Source organism: Suncus etruscus, chromosome 17 (genome assembly GCF_024139225.1).
Source record: "Suncus etruscus isolate mSunEtr1 chromosome 17, mSunEtr1.pri.cur, whole genome shotgun sequence".
NCBI classification, from domain to species: domain Eukaryota; kingdom Metazoa; phylum Chordata; class Mammalia; order Eulipotyphla; family Soricidae; genus Suncus; species Suncus etruscus.
This window is the reverse complement of record NC_064864.1, coordinates 25,143,254-25,155,428: the sequence shown is the minus strand read 5'-3', so window position 1 is coordinate 25,155,428 and position 12,175 is coordinate 25,143,254. Positions and strand designations below refer to the sequence as shown.

The 12,175-nt window shown below is 43.1% G+C and overlaps 1 protein-coding gene across 2 annotated transcripts in view; it reads right to left on the bottom strand.

Annotated features, from left to right (window-relative positions):
* NRG3 (neuregulin 3) overlaps positions 1-11,361 on the bottom strand; it is a 1,117,732-nt gene extending 1,106,371 nt beyond the window's left edge. For both annotated transcript variants that reach the window (XM_049790772.1, XM_049790773.1), the window contains exon 1: positions 10,357-11,361. In XM_049790772.1, coding sequence (XP_049646729.1) covers positions 10,357-11,266 — 910 coding nt within the window. In that variant the 5' untranslated portion in view covers positions 11,267-11,361. The remainder of the gene's footprint in view (positions 1-10,356) is intronic.
* Between the last annotated feature and the right edge of the window lie 814 nt (positions 11,362-12,175).

The following is a 12,175-nucleotide window of genomic DNA, read 5'->3' as shown; positions in this document are numbered from 1 at the left end:
ATATGCCCACAGCCTCAACAACATTTTTTTCAGGTGACTTTAGATGTATGGAATATATCCAGACTAATCAACTTAGTTCTAATAGAAACCACAATTAATTCATTGGCTTGCAAAGTATTTAAAAACATTACCTAATTATAGTAATAGAAACAACCAGCATAAAAAGGTGTGGGAATTAATACAATTAAGCACACCTTTTATTTAGGGAAGGCAAGAAAGCCCTCCCCACTCCAACTGTGGCAATACAGCATGGATTGGGCCAGTGCCAGTTTGGTATTACAGAATTAGAGACTCTCAAACCTTTGAAAGTCATTTAAATTGACTTTCAGGAATCAGGAAAGATTACATTTAATAAAAACTTTTTGTATCCCACTTTGTACATTTTTTAATTCCTAAATCTCTAGATTATACAAATGAACAAAAACAGTTGTCTTTCTTGGTCACTCATAGTATTAAGGTTATGATGGCACTGGTCTCCTGGCATTAAAATATCCATATTATCCCTACATTTTTTTTCTTGCTATTTTTTGAGGGGGAACACACCCAGTGATGCTCAGTGGTTACTCCTGGCTATCTACGCAGAAATTGCTCCTGGCTTGGGGGACCATATGGGATGCCTAGGATTGAATCCAGGTCCGTCCTGGGTCAGCCACATGCAAGGCAAAGGCCCTACTGCTGTGCTATCGCTCTACTCCCTTATCCCTTTACTTTTACATAAAAACTCAAAAGACAGTATCTCATTTTAATATCTGACCCATTTTTACTCTTATAAATTTGGATGAATTAAAACACAATTTTCTTTTATGTCAACCAAACATTATGATTTTTAGGAACCATTGCTACACAGATATTTTTAAAAAGAAAACACTGTTGAGTTACTACAGACTATCAGAGTCTCAAATCTTCCTAAAAGTGTTGGCTAGTGCTAAGCTGACTAATGATAGATGTCTGTTGTGTGATTTTAAGTGGAAATACAGGTGCTTGGTAGAAAAAAATGCATACAATACCCAAAATATATTCAATAGTTTTGGTCTAAGTATTCTGCAAAACTACAAGACTATCACCCAAATGTTTTCTGACACATTTTCATTGCCTAATCCTCAATAGCTGTAGACACTGTCATTAAAAGAAAGTTAAGATGGGCAGAGAAGCTGACTGTGGCTGTGACTGTAGCTGGTGGAGGGAGAGGAAACGTGTAGCTCTACTCTGTTACTATTCTACTGAATCATCTATAAGCAGCTATAAAAAAAAAGTACAGGATTAAAGCTAACTCAGAAATAGAAGTTTAGAGAGACACATTTTTCTATCTTTGTTGAGATATTTCCTTATTTTCTCCTTGATCTAAAAACTGCAACATGGTATACATACACATAAACTACACAGGTATACATATATATATATATATATATATATATATATGTATGTGTATATATACTCCCTTTATTAAAGTAAAGATGTGCCTTATCTAATGTATGTCAGAGCAATGTCCTGTAAACAGACTAAATGCTTAAAAAAAGAGGCACATATTCACAGAGAGTCATGGGGACACTGCAAATGAGTGAGATTTGAGGTGAAATTACCTATAAAATTATCTCTGGATCCTCCTAATCTTTATACCATGCCACTTACACAGATTTTAGACAAACCTTTTAAATACTTCTAGCCCCAAATTGACTCAAGTCCTCCCTGGTTCAAACAATCATATTTAGTCTACAAACGCAGTGTTTTGCAAACTTTTCACACTTGCAGACTAATAGCTCATTGACCAAAAAATTATCATGATTGAACTTTTGCTTCAGTAAATAAGACAATGTATGTGAAGGAGTGGACTTCCTGCACATGGTTTTACCCACAAACAGCAGCTCAAGTTGTTATCTAAACTGTCAACTCCTTTCAAGTCCACCCAAAGATTAAGGGTCTATAAAAACTATTTCCACATTTCTAAAAGCAAAATACAAATCCATAGTATAATAATTCAAAATTTTCCCTTAATGAAAATTCTCACTCCATGAAGATCAAATATAATTTTTGGAAGTGTATCTTATAAGGTAGACTAAAATGTTAAAAAATTCTTATAAAAGGGTTAGGACAATATAAACGACAAACACATAGTCCTTTGTAGGCATGTACATATACTTGTATTTATATATATATATGTGTGTGTGTGTATATACACAATATATATATATATATACAAGTCTATGTCTAGACACAGGTTTGGATGTTTTGATTTTATTTTAATGCTTTTGTAAGCAATATTGACTCTATATTACATACTTTCGCTTCTAGGAAAAGGCCTCAAAGAAAAAAAAATCTTACCTATGGAAGCTGCTATGCTTCTATTATTAAACTTAATTCTGAATTCAGTTTGCAGGACTGTTTCTGGCTAACCCTCTTTTTTATGCTGAGAAATGGCAATCTATGATTTATATACAATCACCAACCTGTCTTACAAAATAAAGACATAACAAAAAGTAATACTTTGAAATATAATGCAGGATGGCATTTCCAACAAACAGCCTTGAAGCAAAATGCTTTCCAAATGCTAATATTAAACTTCCCCCATGAAATTGGGAACATGTAAACATCTCTTTTATGGATGCAAGCAACCTATTCATCCTCTTAAAACAGTGGTTCTCAAGCTGTTTGCCACCCTGGCCCCTACTACCCTTGTTTCCGTCCTGTGGCCTCTCATTTATAAAATTTTCTTTTCTTGAATTTTTGGGATGAGAGGCAAACCCAGAAGATCTCAAGAGCCAGCCCTGACTCTGATCTTGAGAATGACCTCTGGAGGTGATCAGAGAACCATATGCAGAGCCCTGGATCTAATCAGGGTCAGCTGCATCCAAAATGAACTCCTTTCTTTAGCACCAAAAGAAAATTTGCCACACTGTCCATAAAACAAGTACAATCACAAACTTTACCCTTAGTTGGCTTGAAATTTTCTGGGGACCCTCATGGCCCTCAGTTGATCATTGTTCTTCTAGAATCTCAACTAGAATAAACCCTAAATTGGGAGGCGACAGAATGCAATATTTTTCCCTTTTTCCTCTCCCTTGCTTCTTTAAAACAGTTTGTTCATGTCTCCATTGGTGTTCATCCTCCTTTAGTTGCAATGCTCACAAACAGCAAAACTGCCATGATGACCCTTGGTTTATACAGTGGCACCAGTGACTGAACTCACAGGTCCAGACCTCCAAGGGAAGGAAGTACATAGCCACTGAACCACTTTTTGCTCCCCAGGCATAACCCACTTTTCTGAAGTTCTCTCCAAACTTCAAAGACTGGACAATAATAAGCAGTGGGAATAGGACAAAGGGAGAGCCAGGAGATATTCTTATTTTCATGAAAAACCTGATTTCCTTTTGCTTCCCAAAACATTATTCATTTTCCCAATCACTTGTTCACTTTGATCAACATACTTCCAAACTAGCTTTATGACTTCTATCAAGAAAATTGGTGGGCCTCAGGTTTGTGACTCAGCTTAGAAAGTGATAGCAGGTATATTTCATACCCATATCCACTGAGCACAAATGTGTGGAACAAAGAAGAGAACAAGGACATACAAGAACAAAAATTTTGCACTTGAATAAAATACCCCTCAAGCTAGAGAACAAGATAGCGCTAATTTTTCAACTGAGTTCAATAACATGATACGTTCTTGGATGAAAATATCCAGTCTATACAATTCTCATTTCTCTTGACATAAAAAAGCAGCCTTGCAGCTTATTGTCTCTTTTACAGGTATAGGAGGCAGGTTGCTGTCGTCATGTTCATTATTCTACAAAGGAAGCTAGAGTTCTAAGAGATTAAATTCTTTCTTTGAGGCTGAAAAGCTATCAGAGGATTCAAGGCTATGGATTTGGCTATTTCCTTTCAAAACCTCATTGACAGTATACAACAAAAGAGCCAAAATAACGCACTCATCTTTAATCCCATTGCCTACTACAGGAGGCATTTTTTTTACCCTGGTTCTCCTAGGCCATCTCTGCCATGCCTCCAGTGTGCTGAATACCAACATGCCACTGCAGGGACAACATGTGACAGGCACCAAGCCACTTTTTAAGAAAGCCTTCAGAAGTCTGCAGTCCCCAGTTAGGCTGTGCACTTACCAACACTGGGGGTGTTGGCACAGCAAGGGGGTGTTCCGTACTCAACAGATCATAGGTAACAAGCATATTTATACCAGTTATTTCTTCGATAATTATGTGGTTAAAGTTTAAGTCACTTATTTGACAGGTGATTGTGGGCTTGAAAGATAACAGAAGTTTTTACTAAAATGAAGTTTTTAAAGAAATGATAAATTTTTCTAAGATATCTGATACGACCTGAAACATACAGATAAGAAATTGTCAAAGATTATCAGGACATGGGTAGGCTATAATATTTATGAAAATCTGGGTTTAGCTTTCACCTCAGTGCCTTAAAAGAAAAAACATTATGAGAGTTTTTGACTGATATGGATGAGGAAAGTAAATACTTTATGTATATCTATTCATTTGTTAAATGAATAGACATAACACCTCCAAAAAGTTGGTCCTCTACTAAAATAAAATGAATGCTGTAGAGTTTTAAGCAGCCTTTTAATTTTTGACTTTCTTAGTCATTGCTTTCACATTTACTTTGAATTAACCATTTAACTGCCAGCATTACAATGCCAACAATGATGTTTAATATTCTTTAAAATGAATTAAAATGTCAATGCACATAGTCTGCATTATGAAAACAACATAATGATATAAACATATCCTACTTAACATTCAGATGTTTCCCCATCATCTTTGTAGAATCAAAAAGGTGCTGTCAAAATTGTATAGTATGGGGCCAGAGCAATAGCACAGTGGTAGGGCATTCACCTTGCACAAGGCAGATTCAGGACAGAACTTGGTTTGATTCCCAGAATTCCATATGGTTCCCCCAAGCCAGGAGCAATTTCTGAGCTCACAATTTCTGAGCATCACAAGATGTGGCTCCAAAATAAAAAAAAAAAGTATACTATCTTTGTGGGCAAAAAGTAGCCATGAATCTTACACTAAGATATGAAAGTTTTAACATTTTTAATTAAAACTAAACATAAATAGAGCTTAATAATGCAAAGGGCTAAATGGGTAGGAATTTTTCTTGACTCTCAACATAAACTTAAACATAATAGGTGACTTTCAAACAACTTGAAATGACAGTTGTTCAGATGACCTAAGAAAACACTTTTCAGTACTATTTCTTATAAGCTAGGAAATAAAACTTTAAAAAGGGAACCCTCAGACAGACCCATGATTCAATTTCATGAAAGATTAGGGATGGCAGGAATGTGAAAATGAACAACAAAACTAAACAACTGTCAGAAGAATTTTACTAATAATTGCACAGAAGGGAAGCTCTACCTATCAAGTCCATTTTCATTCAGCTATCAATAACCTTTCCACACAGTGTCTGCCTCACTTTTGTCTTCACTGTACAGTTGGTGCTAAAGGAAATACTTGCTTCAATGAAGACAAGTAAAATTACTACAAACTCAAAAGGTCTCAGTAGCAGGTCAACACATTTCATGTGTCATGCCTCATCTTATATCAAGTCTGAAGATACAAACAGAAAGGGAGAAAAATGAATTTCAATCCTACTCACGAACAATTCAAATTATTTTTATTGACTTAGATTTATGGCTCTTCCTTTGCTCTTTCGCATTTCAGGGCCAACTTTCACATTCTACCCTAGATAGAATATTGATATGTAGGATACAGGCTGAGTGCTTATGAGGAAAGACTTTCTGAGAAAGAAGTAGATTCAATATGAATTTTCTTCAGGGGGGAAGGAAGGGCAAACAAATATTCCTCGGGGAAGAGAGATCTTATCCCCATGCATGTTATATATCTCCAGAGATAGCACTGATTTGAAACCAACAACAGCGCATTTCTTGTTGACACAATCTAAATAGAAAAGTTGATGTTTTTAGTCATAGAATATAAAAAAAAATTGGGAGTTTTTAGCGCTGTCAATGGAAGGAAGGAAGGAAGGAAGGAAGGAAGGAAGGAAGGAAGGAAGGAAGGAAGGAAGGAAGGAAGGAAGGAAGGGAGGGAGGGAGGGAGGGAGGGAGGGAGGGAGGGAGGGAGGGAGGGAGGGAGGGAGGAGGGTGGGGGGGTAGCAAGGGAGGGAGGGAGGGAGGGAGGAAATAAAGGGAGTGCGGTAAGTGGAACTAAAGGGAGGGACTGAAGGAGGAACTGTGGGAGGAACAAAGGGACAGAGGAAGAAAGAAAAGACCCCCAGAAAAATTACACAGTTATGAGACTCTAAGACCCATGTTATTAATCCATTGATACCAATCTAAAAACATCCCAATGAGAACTCTGCCAACAACTTTTGCTCACTTCCATAGTTTGCTGGATGAATTATGAAGTGCAACATTCTAAAGAGTATAAAACACAAATGCAACTGATTAAAGCACAAAAGTCTCAAAATATTGTATTAGTCTACCAATGTCAATATAAATCACAACATACTTACACTCTAGCATATACTCATAAAAATGCCCTTAATTTAAGAAACGTTGATTTTAGCCTTAATCCTCCTATTTTGGCAACCAAAGAAAACTGGGGGTAGTAATAAGCATCTTCTACAGTAAAATTCTTTGGAAGAACTCAATTCATGGACATAAACCATATTTAAGAGCATTTTTATTTCACTAATTACATTGAAGACTGCTTATAAAGCAACCAAAGTGACACTGAATGTATAAAATGCTGAAAATTACAGAAAAAGTATCAATTTGATCAAAGACTCTTATAGAAACCAATAGGTATAACTAGAGAGTTTGTATTTAAATTTTACATCACATTAAAGTCAACTCTAAACTACATTTAAACATCCCATAAATTTCACATTTATATCTTCCCTAATTATTCAAGGTGTGTGATCTTACAGTAATTAATGATATATTCAACAAATAAGATCCAAACAATAATTCCAAAATATTAGGCCATGACCTTTAGTAACCAAATTGACCAATGACAAAAGTCTTTTTCCTGATAAACAATGCTTTCAGTTAAACATGATAATAATCTCCCTTTGCAATGACATTAGTCATCTATGTAAACTTGGGTAATTTAAAAAGACCACTTAATGTGCCATAAAATCCTATTTTTAAGACAGTCAAAAATCACTCTTTCTCTACTGTTATTAATGACCCTCTCTTTAGCTTGCAATATCTGTAAAATAACCTACAGTTTCAGGTGTAAAATCCTTCAAATTTGTTTCCACTGAAATAATCTCCAAGTGTCTAAAGTCCTGAATAGCCAACTGGGTGTCTAAAAGATTCCAATAACACAGAAGAAAGCTCTGGTTCCAGTTTGTGGTGTAAAGATCGGAGGATGAGAAGTATGGAGTCAACCTTTAAGAGCTTTTCATGCCTCTTGCCTTCCAAGTTCAATCTTAGTATGTCCTGCTATAGAAAATGAGAGTGTCTCCAATCAGGGCATCCCCAAGATTAAAAATAGCCTTTTCTAGAGAAAATCTATTATACATCAGTATGGTTTTTCTAAAGTGAACTTGTCTCTTCTACTCCAAAGAGCCATGCTGCCTTTACAGATAATGTCCTTCTGACTAACCTAAGTTAAACACAAAGGCATTATTCGACAAGCCGATTTAAGAGCAAAAACCCTTGGCCATTAAAGAATCTGAAGTCGGTCACAGATAAACACAGCATCTTCAGGTGCGAAAACACAATCTAGGATGTTTCCCTAAATAGAATAAAAGAAAAGAAAGAAAATCGACTTAAGTCTGGTGGTGGGAGGTGAGAAAAGAAGGAATTTCTCTCCCAGGAACTTTAGTTATCTATTCAAAACAAGCAAACACATAAATGCCAGATATTCCTATTCTACGACCCACAGTAGCAGTGCTGCCAGTGCCTCCCTTAAAATCCTCATTTCCTTCTGGGAGTCATCCTGTAATCTTGAAACAATAATATAATAAGGATTAAACTATTGTTGTTCTTTAAATTACCCTCTACCCTGCCTATTCCAGCTTATCTTTTATAGGAACTACATAATTTTCCTTTCATTAAAATTTCCCTGGGTGAGCTATGCAAACCAGGTCAGTTTCTGCTGGATCTGCATCTTCGCCTTCTCTCCCTTAATTCAATTCCTCTCCTCATTAAGGCTTTCAAATGAGCAAGGGTTGGGCTTCAGATGCACATGAAACAAATATGTGCTTCTGTGTCTGTGTGAACATTGACACCGTTTACAGTGTTCCCCCTCCCCCTTTTCCTTGGGGCTGAGAGCCCTGTCAATAATCATTACTTATTAAACAGGCTGCCATTCCCTTCTACAGTATGGAGGGAGGGAGCACTGAGGGGTAGAAATAATGATCCTGGACTTTTCTTTCTATCCCTCCAAGATGGATCACAAGAAACCAACTGAGAAAGAACATGACAGAGTCCCCACTTTCTACAGGTCCCTCAACACATCCGAGGTGGGGATATACACCCACACTCCATTATGCATGCCCACTGCATCAAAGGAAAAGGTTAGGTGTCTTTTCTTTCTTTCATCCACATTCTTCAAGATAGACATCTATTTTTGTGGCACGCAATCTATGTTCGCACATACACTGCCTGTTCTTCATCCTTCCATAAAACTCGAGGGACATTTGCTGAGAAGCGGCAAAAAAGCTCCAGAGAAAAATGTGCTCTCAATAAAATAAAAAAAAAAAAAAAAAAAAAAAAAAAGAAACCCAGCTGCTTCATCCAAAAGAGAGAGAAGCTGCAAGTTAGGGCTCTGACTGCCATTCTGGTTGGTAGCAAATTCCCTCCTGCCCCTCTTCTCCCTAGTTTTCAGCTGAGCCTCTAGCCTATTTATTCTTCAGAGCATAGAATGGGCATAGGAATTTGTCTTAGACAATAACCACAAACGCATTAAATCCTTAAAAAAAAAAAGTTTCAAGGGTTAAATAAGATTCGGGATAAGCCTGGAGGTTAGAAGAAATGAAAAATTACCAGAAGACTGAGAACAACCCGGCTATTTGCAATGAAGACTTAAAGATGAGCACTTTTCCAGCTGTTAGGGCTCAAAACAGCAACACAATAGAAGGACAGCATGCAGACAGTTTGGGGAGAACAGTCTCGCACAGAACTTGAGCTAGCAGGCTAGGGGTTTGTCCTAAATAACCTTCACAGGTTGCACAAATTGTTCCCAGGCCTTTATCAAAAGTCAGATTAAGATGCACCCTAAGATTTCTTTAGAATACAGTGTGGGGTGGAGTGGGAGTTCAGTTAGTCATCAAACATTTATAAAAATACAAAAAAATAAAATGCACGCCTCCCATACAAATCAATAGAAAGCTCTCATTCTTGGGGTAAAGGGACTAGTCCTGGCAGTGGGGAACCCAGGTGGAAGAAGCTATATTCCAAGGGTGGCCTGTTTCAAAGGGGGTGGTTATTCCTATTGCTGAGCACCCAGAACTCCCATCCTGGCCTCTATTTTTTCAAGCACAGTTGGAGGGAATCGAGGTGGACACCCCACCTTTGGAGAAAAAAAGCAAAACCTGGGTGAGCAGAAATTTTCAAACACACACACACATACACACAGGACCCTAGAGGGGTATCTCTGCAGGGCTCCCTTCATACCCCCCCCCCGAAGTTAACCCACTCTCACAGGCCACAGAATCAATGCCCACACCTAGGAGCTGGGCAGAAAGCAGGATGAATAGTTGGGTACTAGTTTAACCCTCAATGGTGCTTCCCCTTTCATTAACCCTTTCTGGTACCTGACCAGATCAGGGCAGCTGGACAGTCTTCAGCTTCCAACATCTCCATCAGACCAACACACACACACACACACACACACACACACACACACACACTCCGACCTCCCCACTAGGACAGAACTTCCTTTGTGGGTCAGTCCGTTTGCTGGTACTTTGCTTTCTCTCCAACCTGGAGTGGGGGTCGCTCAGATCTAAGAGAAGGCCCCTCCTTCCAGCCCCAGCTCCTCTTGGGAGCCTGGTCCCCAGGCTTGCAGGGCAGCGGACAGGCAGGCCGGGAGCTAGGAACACACTTGCGTTAACCCTTTATGGGGACTTAACTCTTGTTCAGGACTCACTTAGGAGCTTAAAAGTCTCCCTCAGCTTGTCATGGCCACACACACACACACACACACACACACACACACACACACACACACACACACGGCCAGCCTTCAACATCCTCAGGGTTCCAAACCAATTTGGATGGGGGGAGAGCAAAGGGGGTGGGAGAGGCAGAGAGAAGAGAGGAGAGAGGAGCGAGTGCAGGCAGAAAACAGACGTCTGGAGATTGTGGGGGGGCTCTGGGGCAAGCCAGAGGTATCTCTCAAGAGAGAGTGTACTTACGAAATTTGGGGCTGGTGATAGCTTCTGCTGTGGTCGTGGTGGGGGAGGAGGAAGAGGAGGAAGAAGAGGAGGAGACAGCATCCTGAAAGGGTGATAGGGTCCAGGAGGGAGTAGAGTCATGAAGGTAGGAGGAGGTAGCATATGCCGCAGTGGGCCAAGAGGGCATGGCCTCAGTATTGGGGGTCCCAGGCCCTGGAGGTCGGGAACCCGGCGTGCTGCTGCTGCTACTGAAGAAAGGAGCCTTGGTGGTGGTGGTAGTGGTGGAGGACAGAACCGTCGGGGGCACCGCAGTATTCCGAACCGTGGTGGAACGCGGGCTGGCCCTGATGGGCACCCGGTGCCCGGGGAAGCGAGTAGGGGCGCGCGTGATGGTGCTCAAGCGGGTACTAATCCGGTTGGGCGTTCTGGAAGAGGAAGAGGAGGCACCGCCGCCGCCGGCCCCAGGGGTGCCAGGGGACGCGGTGGCAGTAGGAGTAGTGGTCGTGGTGGTGGTGGTGGTGGTGGTCTCCATGGCTTTGGGGAAGGAGCTGGGCTTGGAGAGGAAGAAGGGGTCCTGGCCCATGCCTTTGGAGTCCACCAAGTCGGTGGGCACGTACTCCTGGACGGAGCCCACCACGATCCATTTGAGCAGCATGAGGCTGAGCCCCAGGCCGATGAAGCCGATGAACAGAGGCACCACGCACAGCCACGTCTGCTGCCGGTTCCACACGATGCAGTCGCTGCAGCGTAACTCCCGGGGGGGCTCGGCCGCCCCTTCTTCGCCGCTGCCGCCGCCGCCGTCCGGGCCCCCACCCGCCGCTCCTGCCCCGGCCCCTGCCGCCGCCACCACCACCGCCGCCGTGGTGCCCTCGTCGGCCGAGGCAGCGGCTCCCGGGGGCGAGGCGACAGCAGCGGCCGCGCCTTCACTCATCCTAGGAGCCGGTCTTCACCTTCGCCCCCTTGGAGGGCCGCGCGCCAGAGGCATGGGGACCCACCGGGTGCGGGCGCGGGGCGCGGGGCGCGCGGGGGCGGGTGGGCTCCAAACAGCGGCGGCACGGGCACGGGCTCGGGTGCAAGCAAGCAGGCAGGCAGGCAGGCAAGCAGCGGCCGCATGCAAAAAAAAAAAAAAAAGAAAAAAAAAAGGCTCCCTGCCCCCCACGCCCCTCCCCCAGAGAGGCGGGCGGTGATGGGGGAGAGGGTGGAGAGGTGGGGGGCGGCGGGGAGCGATGCGGGAAGCCGGAGCGGGCCCAAACGGAGAGCAGCCCAGCCCAGACGAGACGGGGACCCCCCCCCCAAGGAAGCTTTAGGGAGCGGCGGGGCGCGTCTGCATCCTGCCCGGCGGCCTCCCTGCACGCCCGGGCTAGATAGCTGCTGCCGCTGCTGCCGCTGCCGAGGATGCTGAAGCTGCCCAGGATGCTGATGCTGCTCCCGCCGCTGTCCGCTGCTCCAGCAGCATCCTCCGGGTGCCGCGCCCCGGGCTGGCTTGGCTTCCCGGAGGACCCGCCCGCGCCCGCCTGCCCGCCCGCCCGTCTTCAGGGCCGCCCGCACCCGGGATGCGGGATGCCCCGCTGCAGCCGCATTCCGATACTGGCTTGCATGGGAGATGGCTAGGGGGAACCGGCCGCTAGGTTCCCCCCCGGCTCGGCTCCTAGGCGGCTGCTCCTAGGCGCGTCCGTGTCCTCGGCCGGGCGGGCTGCATGCACCTGTTCTGCCGGCCCGCAGCCAACCCTCGGCCGCCACTCGCCGCCCCGGAGACCAATCCGAACGCAGCGCGGCGCGGCGCGGCGCGGCGCGGCGCGGAGGGCGAGCGAGCGCTCCCCGGATCGTCTCTCCTCGCCTC